This window comes from Pseudopodoces humilis, chromosome 31, assembly GCF_049639895.1.
Source record: "Pseudopodoces humilis isolate 2021_Gansu_Grassland_sample_001 chromosome 31, ASM4963989v1, whole genome shotgun sequence".
In the NCBI taxonomy this organism is placed as follows: domain Eukaryota; kingdom Metazoa; phylum Chordata; class Aves; order Passeriformes; family Paridae; genus Pseudopodoces; species Pseudopodoces humilis.
In genome coordinates, this window is record NC_142230.1 from 903972 (window position 1) to 930720 (window position 26749).

Consider the following 26749-nt stretch of genomic DNA (forward strand, 5'->3'; position numbering starts at 1 on the left):
GGAGCCGGCTCCTGCCTCCATCCCGGGGGGGGTTGTGCGGGGACAGAGGGGCTGAGCCCCCCGAAAGTCCTGATCTGCTGAAAATCCCTGTCCCCAAGGCTGTTCCCGAGCTCTCTCCGCTCCCCGGGGATGTGAGGACTCCCCCCGGGACCCCAGAGACCCCAAAGCGCTGCGGGATGGGGCTCCTGCCCCGTTTTGGGGCTCCTGCCCCGTTTTGGGGCTCCTGCCCCGTTTTGGGGTGCGGAGCTGAGGGGACGCTGCTCCTTTGGCCTGGCCGGGAGGAATTTGACATTTTGGGGTGTCAAAAGGGGCTCCGGAGGAAGCTGAAGCAAGCTGGGGGTGAAGCAAAGTTGTGTGAGCTGGGCAGGGGGGTTGGGGCCTTGCTTCAGCTCTGCTGCTTTGGGGAAGTTTCTGGAAGGTTCCTTCCCGGAGCTGGGCGATTTCAGGGCTTTGAGTCAGCCTTGGGAAATCACCACTGAGCTGCTTTTCCTGCCCCAAAAGGGGTTTGGAAATCAGGAGCCCGGGAAGCTGCTCAGCGGCTCCATCCATGTTTCCCTCTGGAAAGCAGCTGATGTTTTTAACAAATGAACATTTTTATAATTTTTTTGGTGCAGATTTGGGGGGTTCTGAGTGAGGAATTGGGTTTTTTTCCCGTTCTTGTCCAGGCCGAGAGCAGCTGCCCAAAACTTAACGTGTCCATCCCCCACCTGTGGAGCTAAAATGCCCAAAAAAGGGTTTTCCTCCAGGAAATAGTGCTCATCCCTCCCCATCCTCCCTCCCAGCTCCTCCCCACCACCACAGCTCAGGCTTGGGACACCTGTGGAGAGTTTCCAGGCCAAAATATGGGTTTGGGTTTTTTTTTCCAAGTGGAAATGCAAAAATCCATCAAACCCTGGTGCAATCCCGACCTCTGAGTGCCGAATCCCAAATTCCCAAGCATCCTCCCCAGCCCTGGGAACCCGCAGCCTGTCCCAAAGGTGGATTCGCCCTCTTCGAGGAGAGAAAAGCCCCGGAAAACCCAGAGGGACACAGGAGAGCTTCGGCAGCCTCGGGGTAAATCTTTATTCGGCAGCAAAACCGCGGCGCGGGGAGGGAGGGAAGGAGGGAGGCGGGCAGGGAGCGGCGGCTCCAGGCGGGATTGGGCTTGGGAGCCTTTTCCAAGCGGGAAGATCCCTCGGAGGGCAGGGAAGGAGCCTCAGTGGTGGTGCTGGTGGTGGTGGTGCTGGTGCTGCTGGTCCTCCACCTCGTGCAGGTGCTCGTGGGTGGCGCAGGTGACGCGGGTGACCAGCAGCATCATCTCGCCGAAGCTGATCTGGGCGTCCTTGTTGACGTCCAGGTCCTTCATGATCTGGTCGATGGTGGCCTTGTTCTTCACGTGCTGCCAAGGAGGAGGAGGAGGGTGAGGAGGGCAAAACCCCCTCGTTTGCAACTCAAAATCTCAAAACTCCCCCTGGCTGGGAAAATCTTTCCTTTGGCTTTAAGTGAGTTCCAAAAATTAAAAAAAAAAAAAAAAGGGATTTGGGGGGGGTGAAAAGGAGATTTTGGGCTGATTTTTTGTGGAGAAGGGGATGAGGGGCTGCAGGTTCACCCAGAGCTGTGAGGGTTCCTTCACGGAGAATGTTTGGGACGGGGTGGTTGGGCAGGAGAGCGGAGTGGGGAGGGGGTGAATCCCAACCCCGGGGACACCCAGGCCCTGGGGCCCCCTCACCTTGAGGTAATTCGCCAGCTGCTTCTCAATCATCAGCTTGAGCTCGTTCTTGCTCAGGGTGTCCCTGTCCCCCTCCCGCCGGGAGTACTGGTGGAAGACGTCGATGATGACGTCCATGGCCTTCTCCAGCTCCGACAGCGGCTCCTGGCTCTGCTGGCCCTGGGGGAGAAACGAAATGTCCGGGAAAGCCTGGGATAACCCGTCGGGATCGGGATCGGGATCGGGATCGGGATCGGGATCGGGATCGGGATCGGGATCGGGATCAGGATCGGGGTCGGGATCGGGATCGGGATCGGGGTCGGGGTCGGGGTCGGGGTCGGGATCGGGATCGGGATCGGGGTCGGGGTCGGGGTCGGGGTCGGGATCGGGATCGGGATCGGGGTCGGGATCGGGATCAGGACACAGCCGGGCTGGGCTCAGCTGTCCCTCGGCTGGGGATGAGCAGGAGCTGTTGGAGTTTCCTCCAAGGAGCCTCAGGAAGGACCCCGCAGCCTCTGCCCTGTGCACCCACAAACGAGAGCTGAGGTTTGTCCCCAAAACCCCAAAATTGTCTAAGCCTGGCTCTGCTGATAAACCAACCCGAGCAGCTGATAACATCCCAAAAAATCTCTGTGGGGACACAGAGCAGGTGACAACACCCCAAAACCCTCAGTGGGGACACAGAGCAAGTGACAACACCCCAAAACCCTCAGTGGGGACACAGCCCAGACATCCAGGAGCCTCTTTGGTGGTCAGGAACCTCTCCCAGGAGAAACCCTCTCTCCTCACGGCCCCGTGGAGATGGTTTCGCTCAGCCGGGACCCGGCGCTGGGATGAAGAGAAGCTCCCCGAGGATCCCAGGACCTGGAAAAGAGCACGGACACCTTCAGCTCCCCCCGGACTTGCCTTGCTCATCGTGTCACGGCGGTGAGGTCCCCCTGGGGCCGGTGTCACGGCGGGGTCTCTTATAGCCCGGCCCGTTGTGAAATGTCCCCGTTTCAGCCCCGCTCCCGCCCGGCCCCGCAGCGCCCCGGGGTTGCTCAAGGCTCCGGGGCAGTTCCCCTAAAAGGGGCTCTGTGGCTTTTCCCCCAAGGTCGGGGTGGCCCGGGCTCGGGTGGGGGCGGCCCTGTCCCCTCACCTGCTGAGATTCTCCACCAGCTCCTGGCAAAATCCCAAACCCCTTTCCCTTGGGATTCTTCCACAATTTCCCTCCTTTTGTGGTTTGTGGTGCCACGGCTCCGTCCCTGCCCTGCTCCAAGCAGCTCGTTCCCAAAGTTCATCCCGGCATCCCGCGGCTTCCCAGCGCCCCTCAGCGTGGAAAAAACCTCCAAACCCAGCGGCTCCAACCTCCCCGGAGCCGAGCTCCGAGCGCTGCTGGCTGTGTGACAGCGGTGTCACCTGCAGCCACCCCGGGAAAGGTGAGCCGGGCGTGTTCCCAGCCTGGCAGAGCTCCAGGAGTTCCATTTCCCCCCTGGCTCCTCCCCAGCCCAGGCGTGCCCTGAGCTGCAGAGCCCAGGTCTGGCTCAAAGACGCATTTTATCTCATTTTTATTTTTATTTACTTTCCCCCTTCCCCACTTTTCCAGGGCTCGGTCCTCACCTCGTGGATTTTTTGTGTTGTTGGCCTGGCAGCTCAGAGCTGCCGAGTTTGGGAGCAAAACGAGATTTTCCGCCGTTTCCTCATTAAAATGAGCTGCCTGCTGGCTCAGCTCGCTCCTCTGGGGTTTGTTCAAGCCTCGGGCTGCTCTCGGACACGAAGTGGGGACCAAAACAAAGCCCCAGACGGGCCTGGGGCGAGTCCAGGAGCTCCAGAGCATGGAAGGAGCCGCAGCCCTGGGCTTCCAGAGGGAATTTCCTCCTGGAAAGGGCGCTCAGGGCAGGGAGGTTTGGACTCCCCGTCCCTGGAGGTGTCCAGGGAAGGGCTGGACGTCGCTCTGAGTGACCAGCTGGGGACAAGGGGCAGGTTGGGCTCCATCCTGGGAGTCTTTCCCAGTGAAATCACCCCGGGGAGCCGTGATTCCGCCCCCCGGCCCCCCCGGCCCCCCAGCCCTGGCCGGTGGGGCGCTCTGCTTTCACAACGGGGGGGTTCTGCTGCTCACAACATCTGGGGACAATCGGGGGACGTTTCACAACGCGGGGCCGGCGTTGCAGCCTTTGGGTGCAATCTCAGGAAACCTCCTTGGGTCACTCTGATCACCCCGGGGGCGGCAGGGGGACAAGGGTGGGGCACGGGGGGTGGCACGGGGGGGGTCCCTGAGCCAGGGCTGAGCCCCCAGGCTGTGGGTGGTCAGTGCTGGCACCGCTGTGGTGGCTCTGCGGGGACAAGGGGCAGTGCTGGGGGTCACAGGGACAGGCGCTGGTGACTCTGGTGGCTCTGCAGGTGTCCTTGCAGGGGAACAGCAGCTTTGTCACGCCGGGGTGACCCCGCAGGCGCTGCCCCTCCCGCCCCCCCGGGACGGGTGAGGAGACGGGAAATACTCGGAGAACTTCAAGCGATGCTTTATTGTGCCGTGAGCGGGGCTGTCCCGAGCAGGCTGGGAGCAGCCAGAGCCCAATTCCCAAATTCCCAAAGCTTCCCTCTGCCCGGTTTCCGTGCCCAGGCTCAGTCCCGGTCGGGCCCGCAGCGCTCGGAGCTGTGGCTGATGCGGTGGGCGTCGTCGGCCACCTTGCTCAGCACGACGGTGAACTCCTCGAAGCTCAGCTCCTTGTCCTTGTTCAGGTCGGTCTCTTGGAAAAGCTTCTCCAAGTAGCCAGCCTGGTTCCTGTTCTGCGATTGGGGACAGGACAGGGGGTCACGTCCCTCCCCGGGGGGAGCCTTCAGCTCCTTCCCTGCCCTGGGAAGGGTTTGGGAGCTGCAGGATGTCCTGACCCTCCCCTGCCTTGCCCTTAGCCCCAGGTGGAACCCCAGGGAGGACAAGGTTTTGTCCCAAACCCCAGAGGGGACAAGGTTTTGTCCCAAACCCCATTGAGGACAGGGTTTTGTCCCAAACTCCAGAGGGAACAGGGTTTTGTCCCAAACCCCATTTGGGGACAGGTTTTTGTCCCAAACCCGGCGGCAGGAGGAAGAGGAGGGCTGAGCCCCAGCTGGGGGTCTCCAGGAGCCCCCAGCCCTGCTCCCCATCCCGGCGGGATCGTCCCCCCGGCACTCACGCAGCTCCCCAGGAAGGACGGCGCCTGCTCCGTCAGCAGCGTCCTGAAGTCGCTGAGGCTGAGCAGGTCGATCTCGCCCTGGCGGATGCTGTACTGGTGGAAAACGTCCACCAGGGTCTGCAGGGCCTTCTCCAAGGTGCAATTCCCGGGGAACTGCCGGCTCCCGGCGTGGCTGTGGCTGCTGGAGGACATGGCTGAGCTCCGGAGGTACCTGCAGGACAAACCTCGGAGCCGTGAGAGGAGACAAAAACCAGCGGCAGCTGCGCCTGGAGCCTCGTCCTGCTGGGGCTGAGCCCGGGGCACCTTCAGCTCCCTGGTGCGGAGCAGAAAATGAGGGGATTTGGGGAAATTGCTGGGATCCGGCTCCAGTTTGGCTTTTCCAGGGAAGCACCTCATTCCCACACTCCTGGGGACGTTTTTCAGGTGAGGGCAGCAGGGTCAGGCCACCAGGGGTTCAGGGCAGAGGCCGCAGAATTAGCGATGCCTCCACCAAGGATGGCACCAAAACGCCGGGAATTCATTTTCCAACCCAAACCGGCCTCCTGCTCTACCCCGAGGAGAATCCATCGCCCTGGGCTGAGGCCGCGTCCCAAACCGCATCTCCCTCATCGCTCTCCCTTCCAGGACCATCCTCGTCCCACTCACCCTGGTCTCCGAGGAGGCTTTGCAGGGGATGGATCTGTCGGTGTGACCCAGGAGCCTGGACCGGCCTTTTTATACCTGTCTCAGGTCCTCTTTCATCAGAGCTGGTGACACACCTGCCACAAGCATCGGCTTGAGCTCCCGTTTCCCGCACCTGGAAATTGCCAGGTGGGAGCCCCTCAGCCCCTCCCGGCCTCATTCCTCCGCTCAGCAGTTCCTGGTTGCACCCACCGGGCTTTGGAAATGTTCTCCTTGCCCCCTCCACCACCTCTGACAGGGCTCAGGGAGGGGAAAAACCCCGGCTTTGTCACACCTCGACGGCGAGGGCAAGGCCGTTCGAGAAGTTGCCAAAACTTGGGGTGTTTTGCAACGCCACGAGAAATTTGCACATTTTCCTTCTGCTGCAGGAGCAAATGGGGTTGTTTCGCCTGGAAACAGGGATGGCTTTGTCCCCTGGACGGGTTTTTAATGTGATTTCTGTTTTCTACCAGCCCAGCTGGCTGGACACCGCCCAAGACAACGCAGCAGTATTTTATAACTTGTTTTCCAGAATATTTTCCATTGTTTTCTGTTTGTACCAGACCTCTGCTCACGCTCCAGAGGTTTTTCTGGAGGAAACCGGGCAAAAAACCAGAAGAAAACCCAAATCAGGGTCTTCTCTGGCCGGTGCAGGAACTGCAGCGTGTTTTGCAATTGTCACCTCCGTGTCACGCGTGTTAGGGACAAGAAGGGGCAGACAATGGGGAGATTTAAAATCCGACAATGGGTGGGAGGAAGGCGGAAGGACCAGCCCAGCCCGGGGTGCCCATCCCTGTTTGGAGATGTTCCTGTGTCCCCAGGGCATTGCAGGGATTTGATTCCGGTATCCCTGACTCATTTCACTGCTCCTCTTGTTTCCCGCTCCTTTCGGAGTGTCACCCACCCCAAACCGGAGTGTCCCCCACCCCAAACCGGAGTGTCACCCACCCCAAACCAGTGTCACCCATCCCAAAATGGAGTGTCACCCACCCCAAACCGGAGTGTCACCCACCCCAAACCGGAGTGCCACCCACCCCAAACCGGAGTGTCACCCACCCCAAACCGGAGTGTCACCCACCCCAAACCAGTGTCACCCACCCCAAACCAGTGTCACCCACCCCAAACCGGAGTGTCACCCACCCCAAACCAGTGTCACCCACCCCAAACCAGTGTCACCCACCCCAAACCAGTGTTACCCACCCCAAACCGGAGTGTCACCCACCCCAATCCGCATCCTGGTTCCCCAGCTGGCAGGGAAAGCGGCTGACGCTCTGCTGCAGCTCCCACATGCTGCCCCTTTCCCAACTTTCCCAGTTTTTCCCTAAAACCCGAGGGGGAGGCAGCTGGGGATGCCCAGCCCACCCCAACCCCGCTGGTTTCACCCGGGACAGGCTCCTGGAGCTGTGGGTGTCCCCTCAGTGTCCCCTCACTGACGGATCCAGGAGCTCTTTTCCACTCCCGTTTCTGTCCCCAGGAGCCCACGGTGACTTTTAGGTGTGTGGTGACCTCGGGGACGTGTCCCCAACCATGAAATGTTTGACTCCTTCTGCGGAGCGGCCGCTCCTCTGAGCGGCTCCCAGGATGGAGCCCCCGGAACCCCCGGAGCCCCCGGAACCCCTCGGCCTCGTTCCTTGCTCGTGGTTGTTTTGGGGGCTGCAAAAACGTCCCACACACCCCTGGGATGGGGCACCCCCAGAATGTGACACCCCTGGGATGTGACACCCCTCGAATGTGACACCCCTGGGATGTGACACCCCTCGAATGTGACACCCCTGGGATGTGACACCCCTCAAATGTGGCACCCTTGGGATGTGGCACCCCCAGAATGTGGCACCCCCAGAATGTGACACCCTTGGAATGGGAGACCCCCAAAATGTGGCAGCCTCGAAATGTGACATCCCCAGAATGTGACACCCCTGGGATTTGACACCCCCAGGATGTGGCACCCCCAGAATATGACATCCCCAGAATGTGACCCCCCTGGGATTTGACACCCCTGGGATTTGACACCCCCAGGATGTGGCAGCAGGACACGGAACACAGCTGGGTTTGGTGCTCAGAGGAAGAGATTTTATTTCAATGCCACCAAGCAGAAGCAGGTGACAAAGGTTTGGTTACGGGCAGGGGCTGAGGCTCCAGGCAGAGTCCCGTGGCTCAGCCAGCGTGGGAGAGGTTTCAGTGATGGTGCCCGTGCCCGTGCCCGTGCCCGTGCCCGTGGTCATGGTCGTGGCCGTGGTCGTGGCCAGCACCAGGGCCCTCGTGGGACCTGTTGTGGGCATCGATGGCCACGAGGCTCAGCGTGGTCAGGAACTCGGTGAACTTGAGGCGGCCGTCGTGGTTGGCGTCGGCTTTGGCGAAGAGCTGGCTGATGTAGGTGTCGGTGCTCGTGTTGGGCTGCGGCGGGACAAGCGGGGAGCAGAGTCAGCTCGGGCTGAACCCCAAAAAAACCCTTTTGGGGAAGCTCCCGAGCGCCTCCATCCCCAGGGATCCCGCAGCGCTCGGCTCCTCCATCCCTGGAAGCGTCCAGGGTGAGATCTGACCCTGGCGGGAGCTGTCCCTGCCCAACAGCCCCAGAACGAGGGGATCTCCCAGGCCCTTCCCCACCAGCCCATCCCGGGGCTCCGGGACCTCACCGGCACCGTGTTCCGGAGGAAAGGCTCGGCCGTCTCCTTGAGCAGCTTGGAGAACTCGTTCTTGCTCAGGTAGTCGTCGATGGGGCGCCGCGCCGCGTACCGGTGGTAGACATTGATGGCGCATTCCAGCGCCAGCTCCAGGTCGGTTTTCATCCTGCTGGGAAGGGACAAAGGGCACAAACCTTGGATGGAACCCCGGGATGGCCGTCCGCTCATCCCAGGGGCGCCGGCTGGAAGGAGCTGCTCACCTTGGAGGAGTTCTGGGCTCTGCAGGAGCAGCGGGGATGGATGGAGCGATGCTCAGCTGGGGACGACACCTTTTATACCCTCCCGGGGCTCCCAGCCTCCGCTTCCCTTCGGGGCAATAACCCCGGGAATTGTGCAAGGCAGCGCAGCACGCCCAGGTGAGGATTTCGGGTTTCTCACCCGGCTCCAGGAACTCTTCTCCAGGGAGGGGAAGCCCCAAACCTGTCAGGCAAAACAAGGAAATGCCAAAAATGGCATTGGTGACAGGGCAGCCCCGGGGGTCAGCGATGGCACAGGGGCTTTTCTGGAACATTCCCCCAGCGTTTGAGGGAGATGTTGGCAGAGGAACTTTTCTGGCTGGGGGTCTCCAGAGGGATGACGCTGGTTTCGATCAGTTGTGGGTGATGTTTTTGGTGAATTTGGCTGCTGGATGTGGCCAGCACATCCCACCCCTCCATGGGGACATTCCCCCTGATCCCAGGGACTCCAATCCGGGCGCGCTGGCGTGTCAGAACTCTGCCAGCCGGTCCTGGGAGGTGGCACTTCCCAGCAGCTGGAATTGTTGCCTGATGACAACCCAGGGCATTGGCAAATGCTGCCCGTCCCCAGCTGTCCCCCCAGTCCCGGGGGGATCCCAGTGCCCCACACGGAGCCCTCCCAGTATTCCCAGTGCCCAGAAGGAGCTGCAAAACCTCGGTTTGTCTGGAGGGGGCTGGGGAGGAGCCCCAGGATTCAGATTTTTGGCCATTAAGGTTTTTGGGAAGTGGGAATGGCAGCGGTGGTGAAACATCTCCCGACCAGCCTGGGAACCCCGGAGCGCGAGGAGCCGCTGCCAGGAAAACACGAAATTGCAAAAGAGGGAGACAAAGGGGTTTGGGATGGGGACGGGCAGGTCCTTGCCAGGAAAGGGACACACAGAGGGACACGGGTGACCCGACAGGGACACGGGTTGAGACAAGCCTGGGGATGTGTGAGGGCGTGGCTGGGCCACGTGGGGAGGGGACAGGGACACCTGTGAGCCATGGGGACAGAGAGGGGACACGGACACCTGTGAGCCGTGGGGACAGAGAGGGGACACGGACACCTGTGAGCCGTGGGGACAGAGAGGGGACAGGGACACCTGTGAGCCGTGGGGACAGAGAGGGGACAGGGACACCTGTGAGCCATGGGCACAGAGAGGGGACACGGACACCTGTGAGCCATGGGGACAGAGAGGGGTCACGGACACCTGTGAGCCATGGGGACAGAGAGGGGTCACGGACACCTGTGAGCCATGGGCACAGAGAGGGGACACGGACACCTGTGAGCCATGGGGACAGAGAGGGGACAGGGACACCTGTGAGCCGTGGGGACAGAGAGGGGACAGGGACACCTGTGAGCCATGGGCACAGAGAGGGGACACGGACACCTGTGAGCCATGGGGACAGAGAGGGGACAGGGACACCTGTGAGCCATGGGGACAGAGAGGGGACAGGGACACCTGTGAGCCGTGGGGACAGAGAGGGGACACGGACACCTGTGAGCCGTGGGGACAGAGAGGGGACACGGACACCTGTGAGCCGTGGGGACAGAGAGGGGACACGGACACCTGTGAGCCATGGGCACAGAGAGGGGTCACGGACACCTGTGAGCCATGGGCACAGAGAGGGGACACGGACACCTGTGAGCCATGGGGACAGAGAGGGGACAGGGACACCTGTGAGCCGTGGGGACAGAGAGGGGACAGGGACACCTGTGAGCCATGGGGACAGAGAGGGGACACGGACACCTGTGAGCCGTGGGGACAGAGAGGGGACAGGGACACCTGTGAGCCGTGGGGACAGAGAGGGGTGGCTGGGGAGGGAGGGAGGGACAGGCGCTCACTGTGGCTCCTCCTGCTGCCATTTGCTGCCCCAAATCCCCCAAATCCCCCGAAACCGCGTGCCCAGACAGCGCTGCAGCCCCGTGCTCTGGGGATCCACTGAGCCTGGAGGGATGGATTTGGGTTTTTTCCTAAACCTTAGAATCCCGGGATCACAGGGATTGCAAAAGCTCCGTCATCACGTCAGGGCTGTGCCCCAAGCCCGGAGCACCGGGAAGCGGCTGCTCCGCACAACCGCGCCCCGGGCAGGAACGCGGCCGAAACCCCGCGGCACCGGGGCTGGGGAGGGGGCGAGGGTCCCGCCTGCCACGGCGACAGCTGAGGGACAGACCCCGATCACCGCTCACCGCGATCCCAGCCCCGGCCGCTCCCCGGCCGCCCGTCCCGGCGGGGTTCAGCAGCTCCCGGGAGCGCAGGGCAGGAGCGGCGGGGCACGGCTGAGTCAGCCCGGCGTGGCTGCCGGGGAGCGGCCCCGGGGGCGGCTCGAGAGGCCTCGGGGAACGCAGAATCCGCCCCGGGGCAGAGCCAGACCCAGCCCGGGATCGCTCCCGGCCCGGCGGAGGGCGAGCGGGGGCTTCCCCCAGCGACAACGCCCGCGCCCCGGGGAGAGACGGGCACAAAACGCTTCGTTTGAATCAAAATTTATTGAAATGTCATCGGGAGGACAACGGGAAGGTCCCAGAGAGCGGTGACAGGGCCCTGCCCTCACTTCCTGCGCGGCATCTTGTCGGGCAGGTCCTGGAAGAAGTCGTTGCACATCATGGCCATGCAGGCCAGGAAGGTCACGTACTCCTGGAAATCCACCTCGCTGTCGCTGTTGCTGTCCAGGTTGCTCATGAGCTTCTGTAAACTCGCCTCGCTGGTTTGTTTCTGCCCGGGGGGAGGGAAAAACGGGGCGTTAAACTCGTGGTTTGCGCGTCCCGGAATTCCCGGGATTTCCGGGATTCCCTGGGGATGCGGCGCTTACGCTGAAGCTCGGCAGCTCCTTCAGGAGCAGCTCCTTCAGCTCCGCCTTGCTCAGCTTGTACTTGTCGCCCTCCTTGCCCGAGTACTTGTGGAAGGTGGCGACCATCACGGCCAGCGCCTGCTCCAGGGGACACTCCATGGCGACAGCGGCAAGCCTGGGGACACAGGGACGGGACTCGGGAGTTTGGAATCCTCCGGCCCCTCCCAGCCCCCAGCACATCCCGGGATGCGCCCTGGTTCTCCCCCGGTTCCCTCCCCGGTTCCTCCGGCCGGTTCCCCCCCGGTTCCCTCCCCGGTTCCTCCCCGGTTTCCCCCGGTTCCCCCTCCTCGGTTCTCTCCCCGGTTCCCTCCCCGGTTCTCCCTTCCCCCTCCGGCCGGGCTGGGACACCTCCCGAACAGAGGGAAAAGCGGGGAGGCCGCAGCCCCCTCGGGCAGGGAAGGAGCTCAGGAGCTTTTCCAGCCCTGGCAGGTGAAATCCGAATTCCCAGCGGGAACCTCCCGCTCCCTGCCGGGGGGATGCGGCAACATCTGGAGAACATCTGGAGAGGGGAGAGAGGGGGCGAACGGACTCACCGAGAGCTCGGACGGGACACGGGAGGACGGGAGGGAGGAAGGGGAGCCGGAGCCAGGCCCTGGCATTTATAGCCCGGCCTGGACACACCCGGCCGGGGCGGCACCGCCGCTCCCCAGCCCGCCCGGACACGGCTGGGAAAGGAGAAAAGGAGGAGAAAGGAAACCCCGGGAGCTGCCACGGGGGCCGGGCTGGGTGAGGAGGAGCAAAACGTGCCCGTGGGGCTGGCCAGGGACCACCTGGGCCGGGAGAATCCCTCGGGATTCGGGGCAGGTGGCGCTGCCAGGTGCCACCCGCGCCGCTTCTGGCAGCATCCCCAGGGATGTCCGGGAGCCAGCGGGGCTCGGCCGCGGGGGTGGTGTCGAGACGAGGTTTTTTTTTCTGTTTTCCAGTCGCCTGGCAGCGATTTCTGTTTCCCGTCGCCGCTCCCCGTTGTGTAACGGAGCTGTTTCGGTGGCGGCGTGGCCCGGGCACGAGTGCGGGAGCTGCGGGGAGCGCCGGGAACCGGCTCCTTCCAGCCCCGAGTGTCCCTCAGCCACCGCAGGGACCCGAGCGACAAAAACGGGGACAAAACTCCCACCCTCGGGGGGATTTGGGAGCTCACCAAGCCCCCCTCGGTGCCTCCCCAGCTCGGGGCGGGGGTCTGTACGTTTTGGCAGGAGAAGCGCCCGAGGTTGAAGCTCGTCACGCCATTAAGCGAGTGGGAATTTGTGGGAGTTACTGGGAAGGGCAGAAGCTCCGGGGACTCTTTATAAAGGGGCTGGGGAAAGTTTGGAGCTCCTGGAAGGACCTGGAAGGGCTCGGGAAAGACCTGGAGGATTTGGGGACGGGGTCTGGCAGCTCTGCCCCGCTTTTGGGGGGGTTTTACACTCGGGATTGTTTCTCTGGAAAGCCGGAGAGCAGCTGAGGGTTTCCCAAAGCTGCCCCGAGCTGCCCGGAGCTGCTGGGAGCGGGGGAGCTCCCAAATCCCGGGGGATGCTGGCACCGGGGACACCCTGTGCCTTCGTGTCCCCCCAGCCCCGAGGTGTCACCCAGGGCACCTCGTGGCCACCCGAATCCTCTCTGTGCTGGCCTGAAGCGCCCCGAACCCTCCCCAGAACATTCGGGCTGGGGGAGGAATGTCCAAGAGTTGTTTTTGCTCAAACTTCTCCAAAAAAAGAGACAAAAAACGCCTCCTGGGGCTGAGCCGAGCAGTGGAAAAACCCACGGAGATGGAGGAAGGGGTGAGTCACCCTGTGCCCGCTGCCTGGAACCCAGCTGGGAGCGGGGAGAACCTGAACAGAACCCCCAGAACCCAGCTGGGACTGGGGAGAACCTGAACAGAACCCCAGAACCCAGCTGGGAGCGGGGAGAACCTGAACAGAACCCCAGAACCCAGCTGAGATTGGGGAGAACCTGAACAGAACCCCAGAACCCAGCTGGGAGCGGGGAGAACCTGAACAGAACCCCAGAACCCATCTGGGAGCGGGGAGAACCTGAACAGAACCCCCAGAACCCAGCTGGGAGTGGGGAGAACCTGAACAGAACCCCAGAACCCAGCTGGGAGCGGGGAGAACCTGAACAGAACCCCCAGAACCCAGCTGGGAGCGGGGAGAACCTGAACAGAACCCCAGAACCCAGCTGGGAGCGGGGAGAACCTGAACAGAACCCCCAGAACCCAGCTGGGAGTGGGGAGAACCTGAACAGAACCCCAGAACCCAGCTGGGAGTGGGGAGAACCTGAACAGAACCCCAGAACCCAGCTGGGACTGGGGAGAACCTGAACAGAACCCCCAGAACCCAGCTGGGAGCGGGGAGAACCTGAACAGAACCCCAGAACCCAGCTGGGAGTGGGGAGAACCTGAACAGAACCCCCAGAACCCAGCTGAGATTGGGGAGAACCTGAACAGAACCCCAGAACCCAGCTGGGACTGGGGAGAACCTGAACAGAACCCCCAGAACCCAGCTGAGATTGGGGAGAACCTGAACAGAACCCTGGAACTCAACCGGAATTGGGCAAAAATTGAACAGAACCCCCCAAACTCAGACTGGGATTGGGCAGAACCTGAACAGAACCCCCAGAACTCAGACTGAGAAGAGACCCCAGAACTCAGGCGGGATCGGGGAAAAGCTTTTATTGAGAGCTCCGGCCTGCAGCCTCACTTCCTGCGGTGCTGCTTGCTGGGGTCGTCCTTGAAGAACTCGTTGAAGCCCATGGTGATGCAGGCCAGGAAACAAACGTACTCCTTGAAATCCACCTCGTTGTCCTTGTTGTGGTCCAGGTCGTTCACCAGCCGCTTGAACTCGGCCTCGTCCATTTGTTTCTGCCAGGGGAGAGGGTTTGGGGTGAGGGGCTGCCCCTTCCCACCCCCCTGCCCAGCCCCAGGGAGGGTTTTCCCTTCGCCTCTGGGAGGAGGAGTCCTCGGCAGTGCCCAAAGATCCTCCCGGATGTGGGAAAATTTGGCCAAAAATGTAAAAAAAAAATTTAAAAATCGCCTCCCGGTTGAAACCACAAGCCAAAGAAAGGGAAGTGGGGGTTAAAAAAAAAAATATGATAAAAAAAATAAATGGAAATCGGGGTGTGATTTCCTTTCCCGAACAAAATATTTTTGTGGGTTTAAAAATAAAAATAAAAAACAAAACAACTAATTTCATTTGGGGCTGCGCCTGCCCCAGCTGAGCCCCTCGGGCCCTCGTCCCTCCCCATCCACGTGGGATGAACCCATCAGATTCCACTCGGGGAATTTCAGAGACCCCCCCTGGGCCGGGGGTGTCCCCGGGGGTGTCCCCGGGGGTGTCCCCGCGGCCACTCACGCTCCCGAAGACGGGCAGCTCCTTGTTCAGCAGCTCCTTCAGCTCCGCCTTGCTCAGCTTGTACTTGTCGCCCTCCTTGCCCGAGTACTTGTGGAAGGTGGTGACCATCACGGCCAGCGCCTGCTCCAGGGGACACGCCATGGCCAGCCTGGGGACACAGCGGGGACACCCTCAGCACCTCCCCGGGCGGTTTTTGGGGTGCTGCGGGGAGCAGGGACTCACCGGCTCAGCGCGGATCAGCTCCCCGAGGAGTCGCGGTGCCTCAGCCCGGGCGCTGCGGGCATTTATAGCCCGGTGGGGCTGGCACGGCCCCCCCGGCAGCCCCGAGCCCCCCGCCCTTCCCAGCGCCTCCCCGCACCCGGTTTCGCCCGCGCCCCATTTTTGCCTAACGAGCTGTGTGATGCCATTAGCGGGAGGTGCGGGGTGCCCGCCACCCCTCGGGGCCCCCCGGGTCACCGGGACCCCCAAAACCGCCCGGGACCCCGCGACGGGGGGCGCGGAGCTCTCCCAGCCCGGTGACCCCAATGCCGGCCAGGATTTGGGGCTGTGGAGGTGACACCGGGTGTATTTGGGGCTGTGGAGGTGACACCGGGTGTATTTGGGGCTGGAGAGGTGACACCGGGTGTATTTGGGGCTGTAGAGGTGACACCGGGTGTATTTGGGGCTGGAGAGGTGACACCGGGTGTATTTGGGGCTGGAGAGGTGACACCGGGTGTATTTGGGGCTGGAGAGGTGACACCGGGTGTATTTGGGGCTGTGGAGGTGACACCGGGTGTATTTGAGGTTGTAGAGGTGACACCGGGTGTATTTGGGGCTGTGGAGGTGACACCGGGTGTATTTGGGGCTGTGGAGGTGACACCGGGTGTATTTGGGGTGGTCCCTGTCCCCCAGGTCCCGCAGCAGCTGCCGGGGGCTGAGCTGAGCCCGTTCTCGTGGCACAGGGGGACAGCGGTGACAAGGAGGGGACACTCGCTGGCCTGGCATTCCTGGCATCAGCCAGGACGGGGGGGTGGGTGCTGTCCCACCCTCACGGGGGAGGGAACACTCCGATCCTCTGGGATCCTCTGGGATCCTCTGGGATCTCTGGGATCCTCTGGGATCTGGGGGCGTCCTCTTAGAGGGACAAGCGGGACCCTCCGTGTCTCCCCAGGTCTCCTGCAGGGCCGGGGAAGGGACACGAGCAGGGGACGAGCTCCCGGGATTGTTTCCCTCCGCTGCATCCCGAAATGGCTCGCTGGGTGCTGCCGGTGCCCGCCCCGAGGGTCCCTCCCGGAGAGACCCCCAGGCTCCGGCCCGGATCTCCGGGGTCCCGGGGGAGCCGCAGGTGCGGAGCCCGGCCCAGCCCCGCTCCCCCCGGGCTGAGCCACACCCGAACCTCGCCCCGCGGGGATTCCTCGGCCGTGACTCAGCCCGGCCCCGCCCGCTCCCACGGGCACGGCCCGGTTCGGCTTCTCACGGGACCCCGGGGCTGCTCGGGGGGGCTGCGTGGGCAGGGGGACGGGCAGGACTCCCGGGGCCGGGGGGGCTGCAGGGGGGTCCCCGTGCTCGGAGTGGGGGTGCCCGGGGCCTCCCGCCCACGGCCGAGCCCCTTCCCGGTGGAAAATCCCCAGGAAGAGCCCGAGCTGCCGGCCCGGGGTCCTGCCCAGCCCGGGGGTCCCGGGGGTCCCGGGGGTCCCGCGGAGCTTTGTCCCCACCCCGGGCGGGGGGCGTGTGACGTGCAGGACAGGAATTGGGGGTCGGGGCAGCCGGGGATGTGGGGCTGCGGTTCTCCCCCTGCCCGGGACCCCCCTGGGGACCCCTCCGGTGAGAAATGTGGCAGCGGTGTCTGCTGACACCCCGTGGTGGCTCCGGACGGCCCTGGACCGGCCTTGTCACCGGGAACAGGGCGGGGACAGGGCGGGGACAGGGCGGGGACAGGCCGGGGGACCCCCCGCCCTCTCAGCCCCCCGGGAAGGCAAAGCCTGAGCGTCACCCGCTGCTCCTCCGAATTTTATTGCTGCAATAAATAACCACGGTGGTGTCACCCGGCCGGGACCGCGCCGAGCCCCGGGCCCGGGCAGGGCAGAGCCTTGGGCAGGGGGGAGAAGCACGCTTTGCCCAAGGAGAGCCCCCCGTTTTCGGGGGGAGCCCCAAGGGGAGAGCGGGAGCTGCTCGTGATGGGATTTCTGCCAGCGGAGCGCCGAGGACAGACAGAATTCCCGCCCCAGACGCGGGGGGAGCCTCTCCCTTTGAGGAAGAGGAGGAGGGCAGGGCAAGGAGAAGCCCCCCGACTGCCTCGCACCCCAAACCCCACCCCGGGGGGGTCCCGACCCCGTCCTGCTCGGCAAAGGGGGCTCGGGGAGGGCACAAAGCGGGGGGCTCGGAGGAGCAGGGGGCGTTCCGGGAGGGTCCAGCAGCCGCTACTTGGTGTGTTTGACACTCTGCTCCTGCTGGCGGATGATCTGCGCGATGGGGCTGGCGATGCCGCCTATCAAGGTCCAGTACTCCTGGAAGCTGATGCGCCCGTCCTTGTTCTCATCCAGGTCGCAGATGAGCTTGTCGGCGGCGCGGCGGTTCCCGGTGTCCTGCGGGACACAGCGGGGCTGCTCACACCGGGGACACCCCTCGGGACAGAGCGGGACCCCCGGGCCACCCCCGGGCTCACCGTCAGCATGTGGTTGAGCTCGCGGCTCAGCATCTTCCGAAAATCCTTCTTGCTGATGCGCCGCGGGTTCTTGCAGCAGCAGCAGCGGCTCGAGTACTTGTCAAAGTTGTTCACCAGCACCTGCACGGCCCATTCCAGCTCCGTGCACTCGCCCATGGTCGCCTGCGGGGACGGGAGTCGGGTGAGACCCCGCTGGGGTGGGCGCGGGGGTCTCCACCACGAGCCCCCGGCTGGCGGAGACCATCCCCGCGGGGAGGCGAACACCCCACGGCCGTGCTGAGGGGGGGTTCTCATCTCCCCACATCGCTGCTCCTACAGAATCATCCCCCCGAAATCCTCGGTGCCAATTGTGCCCTCCCCACAACTCCTGGGTGCCCCCAGTGCCCTCCCCACAACTCCTGGGTGCCCTCAGTGCCCTCCCCACAACGCCTGGGTGCCCTCAGTGCCCTCCCCACAACTCCTGGGTGCCCCCAGTGCCCTCCCCACAACGCCTGGGTGCCCTCAGTGCCCTCCCCACAACTCCTGGGTGCCCCCAGTGCCCTCCCCACAACGCCTGGGTGCCCCCAGTGCCCTCCCCACAACTCCTGGGTGCCCTCAGTGCCCTCCCTACAGCTCCCGGTGCCCTCCCCACAGCTCCCGGTGCCCCCGGCCCGCCCCGCCCGCCCCCCGGGCCCGCCGCCCCCGCGCGTGGGTCGGGCCGGTAATTCTGGCCCCGGGGCCGCGGGGCTGAGCAGCGCCGGGGCCGCCCCGTTCCCAGAGCTCATTAGGGAGGAATGGGGCTGGGAGCCGAGCGCAGGGGCAGGAATTACCAGCCAGCCCTCCTGTTGCTTCACGGCTCCGGGAACTCCCCGGCGGGGCAGGTCCCGGCCTGCCGAGCCCCTCCGAGCCCGGCCCAGGGTGTCCCCACAGCCCCGGGTCCCCTCCGAGCCCGGTGTGTTCCTCCTGTCCCCGCGGCTGTCCCCAGCCAGGAAGCTCCTGGCTGTGGCCGGGCCCGGCAGGATGGTCCCCGTCACATCCCGGTGGCGAGGGGACGGAAACTGCGTCACCTTGGCCGGACTTGGCTCTTTCCTGCCCCGTCGGTGGCCGGGAGTGGGGGGAGCTGGGGTCACTTCATCCCTTTGCTTCCAGCCCAGGGGACAAGTGACCAGCCCGGGGGACAAGTGACCGGCCCAGGGGACAAGTGAGCAGCCCAGGGGACAAGTGAGCAGCACAGCAGTGGTGGCCGCAGGGACCTCGGAGGGTGCACAGGGGTGGCCCAGCGCTGTCCCCGCTCTGGGGACATCAGCACAGGCTGTCCCCAGCCCGGCTGCTGGCTCTGGGAGCAGGCGGGACCTGCCCCGTGCCAGAACTTGGCTCCTTTCCCTTCTCCTCACCCTGATCCAGCCCAGCCCCAGGCCGAGGTGACACAGGGAGGTGACACCGGGCTCGGCCCCTCGCTCTCTCCTTGTCCCCACGTGCCTCAGCGTGGCCCTGTGTTCTCCCGAGCCATCGCTGTCCCTGTGCTGTCACTGCCCCGGGGTGACTCCATCAGCCCAGGGCTGGGGACTGTCCCCAACTCTCAGGATTCGGCCACCGGGGTGGCTTCGGGGCTGTCCCAGCGCCGGATTGGAGCCGCTCACCGGGATCCCGGCCCGTGAGCCGGGGGAATTGGGCAGCACCGGGGCAGGAGCAGCCCCGGCACCCCCGGCACCCCTTGCGCTCGCCCGGGTCCCCACGGGTGTCACCGGCCCCTGGCAGCAGCGCCCGGCCCGGCCCTGGGGCACCGCGGCTGCTCCGCCGCTGACTCACGGTACAGCCCCGGGGCCAGCCGGGGGCACCGGGACACCGGGGTGGCACACGGGGACACTGGGATGGGACACGGGGACACTGGAGTGGCACACGGGGTCACTGGGGTGACACACAGCCCCAGCTGGGTGGGATGGGCACGATGGGGCTCTCCAGCAGCTCCACTCCCACCACCACGGTCCCACCGCTCCTTTCCCCTCTCCCTGTCCCTCCTCGCCCGGTCTCCAGCGCCCAGAGCGGGGACAGAGCCGGACACGGCCCCAGCGCTCCCCGCCCGCCTCCCCCGCTGCCAAATCCCCTTTTCCAGGAGCCAGACCCCGCTGGCTGCCCCAAGCCGAGCTCCGCAGCGCCAGGGAAGGTCCGAGGGTGCTGCCGCTGCCGTTCCGGACATCCCGGGGCTCAGCCCGGTTCCCCCCCGGTGACCCCGGCCGGTCCCTCCAGCCCGGCCCCGCTCTCAGCTGCCCAAGGATTCCAGGAATTTCCACCTCCCGACCTTGCAGCGGCACATCCCGGGGCTCTTCCCGGTGGAATATTCAGCCCGAGGCCTGGTTCCCATCCCGGGGGGAACGGGAATCCCCCGGGAGCCTCACCTGCATCCTCCCGGGGGTCCCGCTGTGTCCGTCTGTCACCGCTGTGGCCTCGCGGGCGCTGGGAGCCGATGTCGCCGCTCTCTCCTTACCTCGCACCCATCCCTCCGGCCCAGCCGGGTTTTTAAGGAGGCTCCCACCCCTCCCTGACGTTCCCAGGGCGTTCCCAGACCGGCGCTTACCTGGGAAATGGATCCCTGGGATTGCGACACCGGGACGGGTCGGAGCGAGCAGGGACCCGGCCCCGGCTCCTTCCCGGGGGCCGCTCGGGGTTTGGGGTGACGGGAACACCCCAAAAGGCTCCACGGGGTGGGGAGGGGGCGCAGAATTCCCTCCCGATCCCAGCGTTTGGAAGTCAACCAGTGAAAACCCGGCTCCTCCATCCCAGCCATCCCCCAGCTCCAAACCACCCAAATAAAATCCTTTATTTGAACCAAAACCACTTGTTCTGCCGGCTGGAAGGGGCTGACACGGGTTTGGGGCTCTGGAAGCCCCTGTCCGGCACTCGGACATCTCTGACTGGGACGGATGAGGCTCTCCCCAGCTGGGAGCTGGGCTTGTAAAGTCCCATCCATAATTAATTATCCTCTGCAAATTGCAGGCCTGGTGTCTCCCAGAGCGATTCGATGGCGAGATGAGATCCCGGCCTTATCGGGGAGGGCACATCTGGGGATGCAAAGGAGGAGGTGATTTATGACAGGCGGGAGCCACCGGCTCCCCTGGAGCTCCCGTCCCGGAAAAAACGTGTCACGCCAGCTCTCCCCCGGCCTCTTCCTAATCTCGGTCGGGAGGAAGCAAACCTGTTCTGGGCCGAGATGCTCCGCTGTCGTGGCGTTGATGCAACATCCCGGGAGGGTGGGAATCCCTCCCGGACCCTGCAGGCAAACAGCTCACTCCTGAATCACGGCCTTTCATCGCCCTGCTCCCCTGGCAGATGTCACAACCACATCCAGGCCCTTATTTTTACAAGGCATCCAGGGCGTGTGCGTGCGCTCGGAGCGGCCGCGAACCGGCCCGGCCCATCCCAGCGCCCCCGGGACCCCGGGGAGGTCGGGGGTCCCCCCCGCTCTGGCTCCCCCAGGTGAAGGCTCGGGAGGTGTTCGGTGTCTCCTGGATGAGCTCCGCACCACGGGAGCCTTTCCAGAGGGGCCAAGCGCTGGGTTTGGGGTCTTTGGTGACCCCCGGGATGGGTGTCCCGGTGCCGTGCCCTCACCGAGGGGCACCGGCCGTCCTGGCACGGGCTGGGCTGCTCCTGTCACCTCCAGAACATTCCAGATACGCCGGAGACTCATCCAGGCCGGCTCACGTCGCAGGAATTGTCACCTCAGTGTTCCAGCAGGGCCGGGGAGCCGGGAGTCCCCAGTCCCGGGGCACATTCCCAGCCTGGCGCAGGGAATTGGGAATGGGAACTGGATCGGGGAGCCCCGGCTCCCCTTTCCCCCCCATCAGCCCGACCTGACACATTTCCTGTCTCCAATTAAACGCCAGGCCACACCTTTCTGCTTAATTTCCATCTATTTATTTCCAAGGAAGGAACAATAAATAGTCATTCCCGTTGTGAAATCCAGCCCGCGCTGAGAGCAGACAGGGGCTGGCTGTGGCCGAGCCGCGGTGCCGGAGCTGCCGCCGGCCCGGCAGGACCTGTCCCCTGCCCTGCCCCGGCTCTTATCGCCTTTCCCCAGCCTCGGATCGCTTTGGTTTTTCCCCTCTCGAGGTGACGGAGGCGCTGCTGAGGTCCCCACGCCCTCTCCCTTTTGGGACAATCCTTTTTAGGGTCCCCACTGCGTCTCCGGGGTGCCCACAGCCTCCTCCCGGACACGGAGCTCTGTGGGAAAGGCCTGGATGGCAGAGGAAAAGTGGGAAAACCGGGTTCTCCAGCGCGTTTCCTCACTCTCCGTGTGCTCCAGCGCCGGAGCCAATGGTGAGGTGCAGCTTTGTGGCATTTTCTCTTTCCCAGTTTGCTGTAATTACACCCAAATCCCACATTCTCCCGGCACTGTTGGGATCCCGCTCCCGGCCGCCCTTGGGTCTTCCCAAGCCTGGAATTTCGGGGTCTCCCCTGATCTCCCTCCAGCCCAGGAGCCGCATTCCCAAATCCCAAATGTCCGGAGCACCACTGGGACCAACAGGCACTTGGGATTTGGGAATGTGGAGAGCCCTGGGATGCTCACAGGGGTCACACACCCCCAGAGCATCCCCTGTACCCCAGAGGCCCCCCAGAGTACCCCCAGGGCATCCCCTGTACCCCAGAGCACCCCCAGAGCACCCCCAGTGAATTCCCTGTACCCCCAGAGCACCCCCAGAGCATCCCCTGCACCCCCAGACCATCCCAAAGTGCTGACCCCAACCCACAAGCGCTGCGGCCCCGACCCCCTCCTGGCCCCCCACTTCTCCTCCGTCCCCCAAAGACAAAACGAGCTCACCCCATCCAGCTTTCTTTGGGTTTTTGGGGTTTTTTTCCCCCAGTGTTTTTTCCTTTATTAATTTATACAAAAATGGTCGCGAGCCGCCCAAGCTGATCCCAGCCCGCCCCTGCCCCGGGGCCGGGGTCCCTGGGGATGGGGAGCACCGGGAGGGCAGCACATCCCGGATCAGCCCCCCAAAAACCGGGGGGACGGCAGGGAAGGCTCCCGGGCCCCGCCAACCCAGCCAGGGCCACGGCGGAGCCCCCGGAGGTGCCGTGGGGGTGACGGGACACAGGGCTGGGGGCCGAGCCCCCACATCCGAGGGGGATCGGGGGAAAGGAGCCGAGTCCCGCCCGCCGCGGGGCTCCGGGGCTGGGGGAGCCGCTCCCGGAGGCTTCCCGGGGCCGCAGGTGGGACAAGGCCGGGGATGGAGGCAAAGGACGGGGAGAGGCGGCTCCGGGACCCCCCCGCGCCACCTCCCCCTGCATGGGCAGAGCTGGGGGTGGGAAGGGAGAGTTCCTGACGGGAAGGAGGGCAGGGATGGAGCCGGGGAGGGGGATCCTCGGCGCGGGAGGAGTCGAGACCCGGCAGGAGCGATGTGGCTTTTCCCAGGCGCATCCCCCGGGACCGGCGGCCTCTGGAGCTTCCAGGAGCAGAGCCTCAGACCTCGGGCGCCTTCCCGACCCCCACCACCCTCTACTTCCTCCGGCAGCCCTTGGCCGCATCCCCCATCATGTCCCAGTACTCTCCGAACTCCAGCTTGGCCTCGTTAGGGTCTCCCATGCATTCGATCTTCTCTTCCAGGGGTCCCACGCACTGCAGAGAGAACATCGGGGTGATGGGGCTGGGGGCTCCCACCAGCAGCCCGGGACCACCCCCAGCTCCTCCTGCCCACCGCCGGGCTCTGCCCTCACCTTGCCCAGGTGGGGCAGCTTCTGCACCACCAGCTCCTGCATCTCGTTGGGGGTCAGGTACTCCTTCTGCCCCTTCACAGCGTAGCAGTGGAACTGGCTGATGACGGTCTCGATGGCCCGCTCCACGTCCGTGAGCTCCTGGCAGTCCTGCGGGGGGCACAGGGGGTGAGCGCCGGGGGGGACACAACACCGGGGGGCTGGGACACCTTCCCGAGGGGCTGGGACACCACACCGGGGGGCTGGGACACCACACCGGGGGCTGGGACACCACACCGGGGGCTGGGACACCACACCGGGGGCTGGGACACCACACCGGGGGGCTGGGACATCCCGCGGGTGGACAGGACCAGCCCCGAGCGGGCGGGACACTCCCCGAGCCGACATTTGATCCCTGCACAATCCCAGGATAAATCTCCCGGTCAGCACGAGGCCCTCCTGTGCAGATGTCAGGCAGCCTCCGCATCCAGCTGCGGCACCTCCCCATCCAGCTGTGAGCCCCCATCCAGCTGTGGCACCTCCCTGCCCAGCTGTGAGCCTCATCCAGCTGTGAGCCCCCGCTGCCCACAGACTCCCCCCGGAGCTCTCCACACAGATGTGAGGCCCCACAGATGTCGCGCCCCTCGCCCGCAGCTGCCGCAGCGGCTCTGCCCGGCTGTCACAGCCCCTCCAGGTGCCACCCGCTGTCCCCCAGCTCTGTCACCCCCCCAGACGCGCTGTCCCCGCCCGGGGCCCGCCAGGCTCAGCCACCCCGGCGTCTCTCGGGGCCGTCCCGACTGGTTCTTCCTCTCCTCCATCGCTCAGGTGGCGATGGCAGAGTGAGTCAGTGCCCGCGGTGGCGCCGGGACGGGGCTCGGCAGCGGCCCGAGCCCCTCTCCCACCCCACAGACCCCGGCCCCGGCGGGGTGGGGGGCTCAGAACAGCCCGACCCCCGCTCCCGGCCGCTCCGGGCCGCTCCTGCGGCTCCGTTTGAGGGAAACGACGGTGATTCACTCAAATCTGCGGCTTCCCCTGCGAACGCCGTGAAACCGCAGCCGGTGATGCCCAGCGGGAAGAGCCTGGCAACCTCCAGCGCCTCAGCCCGGCGCCCCAAATCCTCCACAGGTGCAAAGGGGTGCGGGGTGGGCACCTCCCGGTTGAAAGCCGAGGAAAACAGGAGCTTTTCTGCCGGTGGGCATCCTCGGAGAGGCTGCAAGGAGCGCGGGCAGCTCCCGAAGGTCCATCCACGGGAGCAGGACAGAGCTGCCTGCTTCCCCGAGCTTTCAAGCGGCTCCACAGCACCCGGTGCCCGGCGTTGCCAAAGCCCAAAACAGCCCCCGGCTCCTCCACGGGCTCTGAGTCACGCCGTGCCCGGGGCTCCGAGGCCGGGGCCGTGCGGGGTCACCCCCAGCCCCGCCGGGGGTCCCGGTGCCGCGGTGTCCCCGCCGGGGGTCCCGGTGCCGCGGTGTCCCCGCCGGGGGTCCCGGTGCCGCGGTGTCCCCACCGGACCTTGCGCTTCTTGCGGCAGTTGCACTGGCCCATCCTGCTGCTGGCGGCTCCTCGGGGGCAGCTCCGGGGGTCTCTCCGGGGGTCTCTCCTCCGCCGCGGGGTCCGGGGGAGCTGGCGGGGGAAGGAAGCCAAGCTCAGCTCTCGGCTCGGGGGAAGCTTCCTCTCCTCCGGCGCCCGGACTCCTCCTCATCCCCGAGCGGAGGGCGAGGAAGGAGCCCCGGGATGGGAGCTCCGCGGCTGGAGCTGCCGGGACACGTCCCCGGCGTCCTCGCAAGTCGTGGCAGAGCCGAGCGTGGGAGCGGAGGGGCCGGGGGCGCGGATCCCCCCCGTGCCGAGGGTCGGACCGTCACTTACCTGCAGCACGGGCTGTCCCAGGTGTGCGCGGGCTGCGGCGGGCCGGGGTTTTATACCGGGGAGGTGTGAGTGGGAGCTCCGTGGTGCAAGGCGTCTCATTTGGGAGCCTGGCCCGGAGCCAGCGTGGGGCCGGGAAACGCCTCCTTCCCGGCCACACCGGTGCCTCCCCACATCCAACCGGGCCCGGCACGGCCGCGGAGCAGCGTGGGAACGGCCACCGGGCCCCGCTCGGTCACCCCCAGCGGGATTTCACCGCGGCCCAGCGAGGTCGGGGTTTGGGAGCCGGGCGCTGGGAATGGGGGCATCCCCCAGGCGGGATGTGCCAGGGGATGTGTCACCCTGTGCCACCCTGTGCCACCCCAGAGCCTGCACAACACGATGGGCATCTCCCGAGCCTCACCCCGGCCACGGGCACGGCTCTGCCCCCCGCGCACCCCCAGCGCGGCAGGAAGGTGTTTGTGGCACCCCAAAAGCCAGACCAGCGCAGGGACACTTTGGCCCCGTCCCAGCCAAGGAGTGACCCCAAAGCGGCACCGCGGGGCTGAGCCCGTCCCCAGCGCGGCCACCACGGGGAGGAGACGGGGGCTCAAATCGGGAGCCCCCCAAGAACAGCAGAGATGCTCAGGCTTGGGGAAAAAACCTCTTTTATTTGCCGCGGCTCCGCAGCGGCCCCGTCACTTCTTGGCCGCTTTCTCCCTCCGCATGGCCTTGGCCAGCTCCCCGATCAGCCGCCAGTACTCCCCAAATCTCAGCTCCTCGTCGTTGTTCACGTCCAGCTCGCTCATCTTCTCCTCCAGAGAGGGCACGTCCTGCGGGCAGGGCACGGGAGGGAGGCTCGGCCGCTTCCCCTCCCCAGAGACCGGGCTGGGGGGAATTGCAAACCCCGGGGGACCGGGAGCGGCCCCGCGGTCCGGGAGGAACCCCCGGGGACCCTCCCCTCACCTTCATCAGGTTGGGCAGCTGGAGCCGCACCAGCTCCTTGAACTCGCCTGCGGTCAGCGTGCCCTTCTTGCCCTCCTTGGCGGCGAAGGTGACGAACACGGTGACGATGCTCTCGATGGCCTTCTCCAGCTCGGTCAGCTCGCCCGGCTCGCTGGGCTCGGCCGCGGCCATGGCACCGGACACAGCCCGGGGCTGCAGGGACACGAGCCCGGAGGGGTGTCCCGGGGGCGACCCTCGCCCCCTCCCCAGCCCCGCGAGCCTGCGAGGGCTCAGCTCGGCCCCGCGGGGCTCAGGAGGGTCCCGGGGCGGCGAGCGGCAGCAGGGCCCGGCCATGGGGCCGCTCCCAGGAGCGGGGACACGGGCGGGGACCAGGGGTACATCGGGGGTCGGTGCCCCACTTACCCCCTCGCTGCGGGCAGGCGGAGGCCCCCGGGAGGTTTCGGGGGGCTCAGGAGGTTTGGGGACGTTTCGGGAGTTTTCAGGAGGTTTTATAGCCGCGCCGCAGGAGGGGACAGCGCAGCTTTTGTCCCCCCCTCCCCTCCCCCGGCGGTGTTGGGTTTCCTGGTGCGGCCGGACGGACGCGCAGACACCGCCCGGGCGCCGCCGTCCGTCCCTCCGTCCGTCCCTCCGTCCGTCCCTCCGTCCTCTGCTCCCTCCCCACCCGGGCACCGGACCAAACTCGGGCCGAACTCGCCGCGGCCTCGGCGGCGCCGCCCGGGGACCTCCGGAGGGGCCAGGATGGGACCGCGGGCAGAGAAAGCATCCCCCGGGGCTGGAGCATCCCCCGGGGCTGGAGCATCCCCCGGACCCTCCCCAGAACCACGCACAGAAAAACTCCCGGAGCCGTTCTCAGGATGGGAAAGGCCTCCGAGATGATGGAATCCAAACTTTGAGGCGCATTCCGGGGGTGCAGGGCAGGTGTCACCCCCAGCTCCCTCCCTGGCGGGGACAGGGAGGTGACCCCCGAGCCCCGGTCCCATCCCTGTCCCATCCCTGTCACATCCCCGCCCGCTGTCACCGACCCAAGGCCCGGCTCGACCCGCACCGAGTGAGAGTTGTGACTCAGCC

The 26749-nt window shown here is 65.4% G+C and overlaps 8 protein-coding genes across 10 annotated transcripts; all 8 read right to left on the minus strand.

Moving 5' to 3' along the window:
* Window positions 1-1038: 1038 nt before the first annotated feature.
* Window positions 1039-2698, minus strand: LOC102112780 (protein MRP-126-like). Its single transcript, XM_005533676.3, has 3 exons — window positions 2594-2698; window positions 1709-1867; window positions 1039-1378 (listed from the first exon to the last, which is right to left on the minus strand). Exons 1-3 carry the CDS (start codon window positions 2600-2602, stop codon window positions 1196-1198), a joined length of 351 nt encoding a protein of 116 aa, XP_005533733.2. The 5' UTR covers window positions 2603-2698; the 3' UTR covers window positions 1039-1195.
* Window positions 2699-4173: 1475 nt separating this feature from the next.
* Window positions 4174-5780, minus strand: LOC102112590 (protein S100-A8-like). Its single transcript, XM_014262182.2, has 4 exons — window positions 5710-5780; window positions 5482-5594; window positions 4837-5047; window positions 4174-4453 (listed from the first exon to the last, which is right to left on the minus strand). The coding sequence occupies exons 3-4, from the start codon at window positions 5026-5028 to the stop codon at window positions 4289-4291; spliced, it is 357 nt and encodes a 118-aa protein (XP_014117657.2). The 5' UTR covers window positions 5029-5047; window positions 5482-5594; window positions 5710-5780; the 3' UTR covers window positions 4174-4288.
* A 1835-nt stretch (window positions 5781-7615) lies between these two features.
* Window positions 7616-8457, minus strand: LOC102109808 (protein S100-A12-like). Of its 2 annotated transcripts, none has more exons than XM_088068592.1 (3): window positions 8378-8457; window positions 8130-8286; window positions 7616-7890 (listed from the first exon to the last, which is right to left on the minus strand). In XM_088068592.1, the coding sequence occupies exons 2-3, from the start codon at window positions 8280-8282 to the stop codon at window positions 7672-7674; spliced, it is 372 nt and encodes a 123-aa protein (XP_087924718.1). In that variant the 5' UTR covers window positions 8283-8286; window positions 8378-8457; the 3' UTR covers window positions 7616-7671. The 2 variants fall into 2 exon arrangements, with proteins under 2 accessions (XP_087924718.1, XP_005533718.2); XM_005533661.3 differs by having other exon boundaries at window positions 8130-8283; window positions 8378-8404.
* Window positions 8458-10861: 2404 nt separating this feature from the next.
* Window positions 10862-11927, minus strand: LOC102109634 (protein S100-A4). The gene is made up of 3 exons (XM_005533660.3): window positions 11776-11927; window positions 11204-11357; window positions 10862-11106 (listed from the first exon to the last, which is right to left on the minus strand). The coding sequence occupies exons 2-3, from the start codon at window positions 11339-11341 to the stop codon at window positions 10942-10944; spliced, it is 303 nt and encodes a 100-aa protein (XP_005533717.1). The 5' UTR covers window positions 11342-11357; window positions 11776-11927; the 3' UTR covers window positions 10862-10941.
* A 1373-nt stretch (window positions 11928-13300) lies between these two features.
* On the minus strand, window positions 13301-14824 carry LOC102109452 (protein S100-A4-like). The gene is made up of 3 exons (XM_005533659.3): window positions 14788-14824; window positions 14566-14713; window positions 13301-14075 (listed from the first exon to the last, which is right to left on the minus strand). The coding sequence occupies exons 2-3, from the start codon at window positions 14704-14706 to the stop codon at window positions 13911-13913; spliced, it is 306 nt and encodes a 101-aa protein (XP_005533716.1). The 5' UTR covers window positions 14707-14713; window positions 14788-14824; the 3' UTR covers window positions 13301-13910.
* A 1714-nt stretch (window positions 14825-16538) lies between these two features.
* Window positions 16539-19709, minus strand: S100A16 (S100 calcium binding protein A16). 2 transcript variants are annotated; one of them, XM_005533658.3, is made up of 3 exons: window positions 19585-19709; window positions 17210-17371; window positions 16539-17129 (listed from the first exon to the last, which is right to left on the minus strand). In XM_005533658.3, exons 1-3 carry the CDS (start codon window positions 19588-19590, stop codon window positions 16965-16967), a joined length of 333 nt encoding a protein of 110 aa, XP_005533715.2. In that variant the 5' UTR covers window positions 19591-19709; the 3' UTR covers window positions 16539-16964. The 2 variants fall into 2 exon arrangements, with proteins under 2 accessions (XP_005533715.2, XP_014117661.1); XM_014262186.2 differs by lacking the exon at window positions 19585-19709 and adding an exon at window positions 18019-18278.
* Window positions 19710-22058: 2349 nt separating this feature from the next.
* Window positions 22059-24867, minus strand: LOC102112397 (protein S100-A14). The gene is made up of 4 exons (XM_014262187.2): window positions 24740-24867; window positions 24386-24496; window positions 22901-23047; window positions 22059-22802 (listed from the first exon to the last, which is right to left on the minus strand). The coding sequence occupies exons 1-4, from the start codon at window positions 24836-24838 to the stop codon at window positions 22683-22685; spliced, it is 477 nt and encodes a 158-aa protein (XP_014117662.2). The 5' UTR covers window positions 24839-24867; the 3' UTR covers window positions 22059-22682.
* A 501-nt stretch (window positions 24868-25368) lies between these two features.
* On the minus strand, window positions 25369-26266 carry S100A13 (S100 calcium binding protein A13). Its single transcript, XM_005533673.3, has 3 exons — window positions 26084-26266; window positions 25682-25873; window positions 25369-25548 (listed from the first exon to the last, which is right to left on the minus strand). The coding sequence occupies exons 2-3, from the start codon at window positions 25850-25852 to the stop codon at window positions 25414-25416; spliced, it is 306 nt and encodes a 101-aa protein (XP_005533730.2). The 5' UTR covers window positions 25853-25873; window positions 26084-26266; the 3' UTR covers window positions 25369-25413.
* Window positions 26267-26749: the final 483 nt, after the last annotated feature.

Excerpts from the sequence above, each read along its gene's own strand:
- LOC102109808 (XM_088068592.1), bottom strand. The coding sequence starts at position 8,282 with ATGAAAACCGACCTGGAGCTGGCGCTGGAATGCGCCATCAATGTCTAC. Across the intron at positions 7,891-8,129 it reads TCCTCCGGAACACGGTGCCG|CCCAACACGAGCACCGACAC; the intron begins GTGAGGTCCCGG and ends GTCCCGCCGCAG.
- S100A16 (XM_005533658.3), bottom strand. Across the intron at positions 17,130-17,209 it reads AGCTCAACCACATGCTGACG|GACACCGGGAACCGCCGCGC; the intron begins GTGAGCCCGGGG and ends TGTGTCCCGCAG.
- S100A13 (XM_005533673.3), bottom strand. The coding sequence starts at position 25,852 with ATGGCCGCGGCCGAGCCCAGCGAGCCGGGCGAGCTGACCGAGCTGGAG. Across the intron at positions 25,549-25,681 it reads AGCTGCCCAACCTGATGAAG|GACGTGCCCTCTCTGGAGGA; the intron begins GTGAGGGGAGGG and ends CCCTGCCCGCAG.
- LOC102112590 (XM_014262182.2), bottom strand. The coding sequence starts at position 5,028 with ATGTCCTCCAGCAGCCACAGCCACGCCGGGAGCCGGCAGTTCCCCGGG. Across the intron at positions 4,454-4,836 it reads CGTCCTTCCTGGGGAGCTGC|AACAGGAACCAGGCTGGCTA; the intron begins GTGAGTGCCGGG and ends CCCCAATCGCAG.
- LOC102109634 (XM_005533660.3), bottom strand. The coding sequence starts at position 11,341 with ATGGAGTGTCCCCTGGAGCAGGCGCTGGCCGTGATGGTCGCCACCTTC. Across the intron at positions 11,107-11,203 it reads AGGAGCTGCCGAGCTTCAGC|AAACAAACCAGCGAGGCGAG; the intron begins GTAAGCGCCGCA and ends CCCCCCGGGCAG.
- LOC102112397 (XM_014262187.2), bottom strand. The coding sequence starts at position 24,838 with ATGAGACGCCTTGCACCACGGAGCTCCCACTCACACCTCCCCGGTATA. Across the intron at positions 23,048-24,385 it reads ACTGCCGCAAGAAGCGCAAG|GACTGCCAGGAGCTCACGGA; the intron begins GTCCGGTGGGGA and ends TGCCCCCCGCAG. Across the intron at positions 22,803-22,900 it reads AGCTGCCCCACCTGGGCAAG|TGCGTGGGACCCCTGGAAGA; the intron begins GTGAGGGCAGAG and ends TTCTCTCTGCAG.
- LOC102112780 (XM_005533676.3), bottom strand. Across the intron at positions 1,379-1,708 it reads AGCTGGCGAATTACCTCAAG|CACGTGAAGAACAAGGCCAC; the intron begins GTGAGGGGGCCC and ends CCTCCTTGGCAG.
- LOC102109452 (XM_005533659.3), bottom strand. The coding sequence starts at position 14,706 with ATGGCGTGTCCCCTGGAGCAGGCGCTGGCCGTGATGGTCACCACCTTC. Across the intron at positions 14,076-14,565 it reads AGCTGCCCGTCTTCGGGAGC|AAACAAATGGACGAGGCCGA; the intron begins GTGAGTGGCCGC and ends CTCCCCTGGCAG.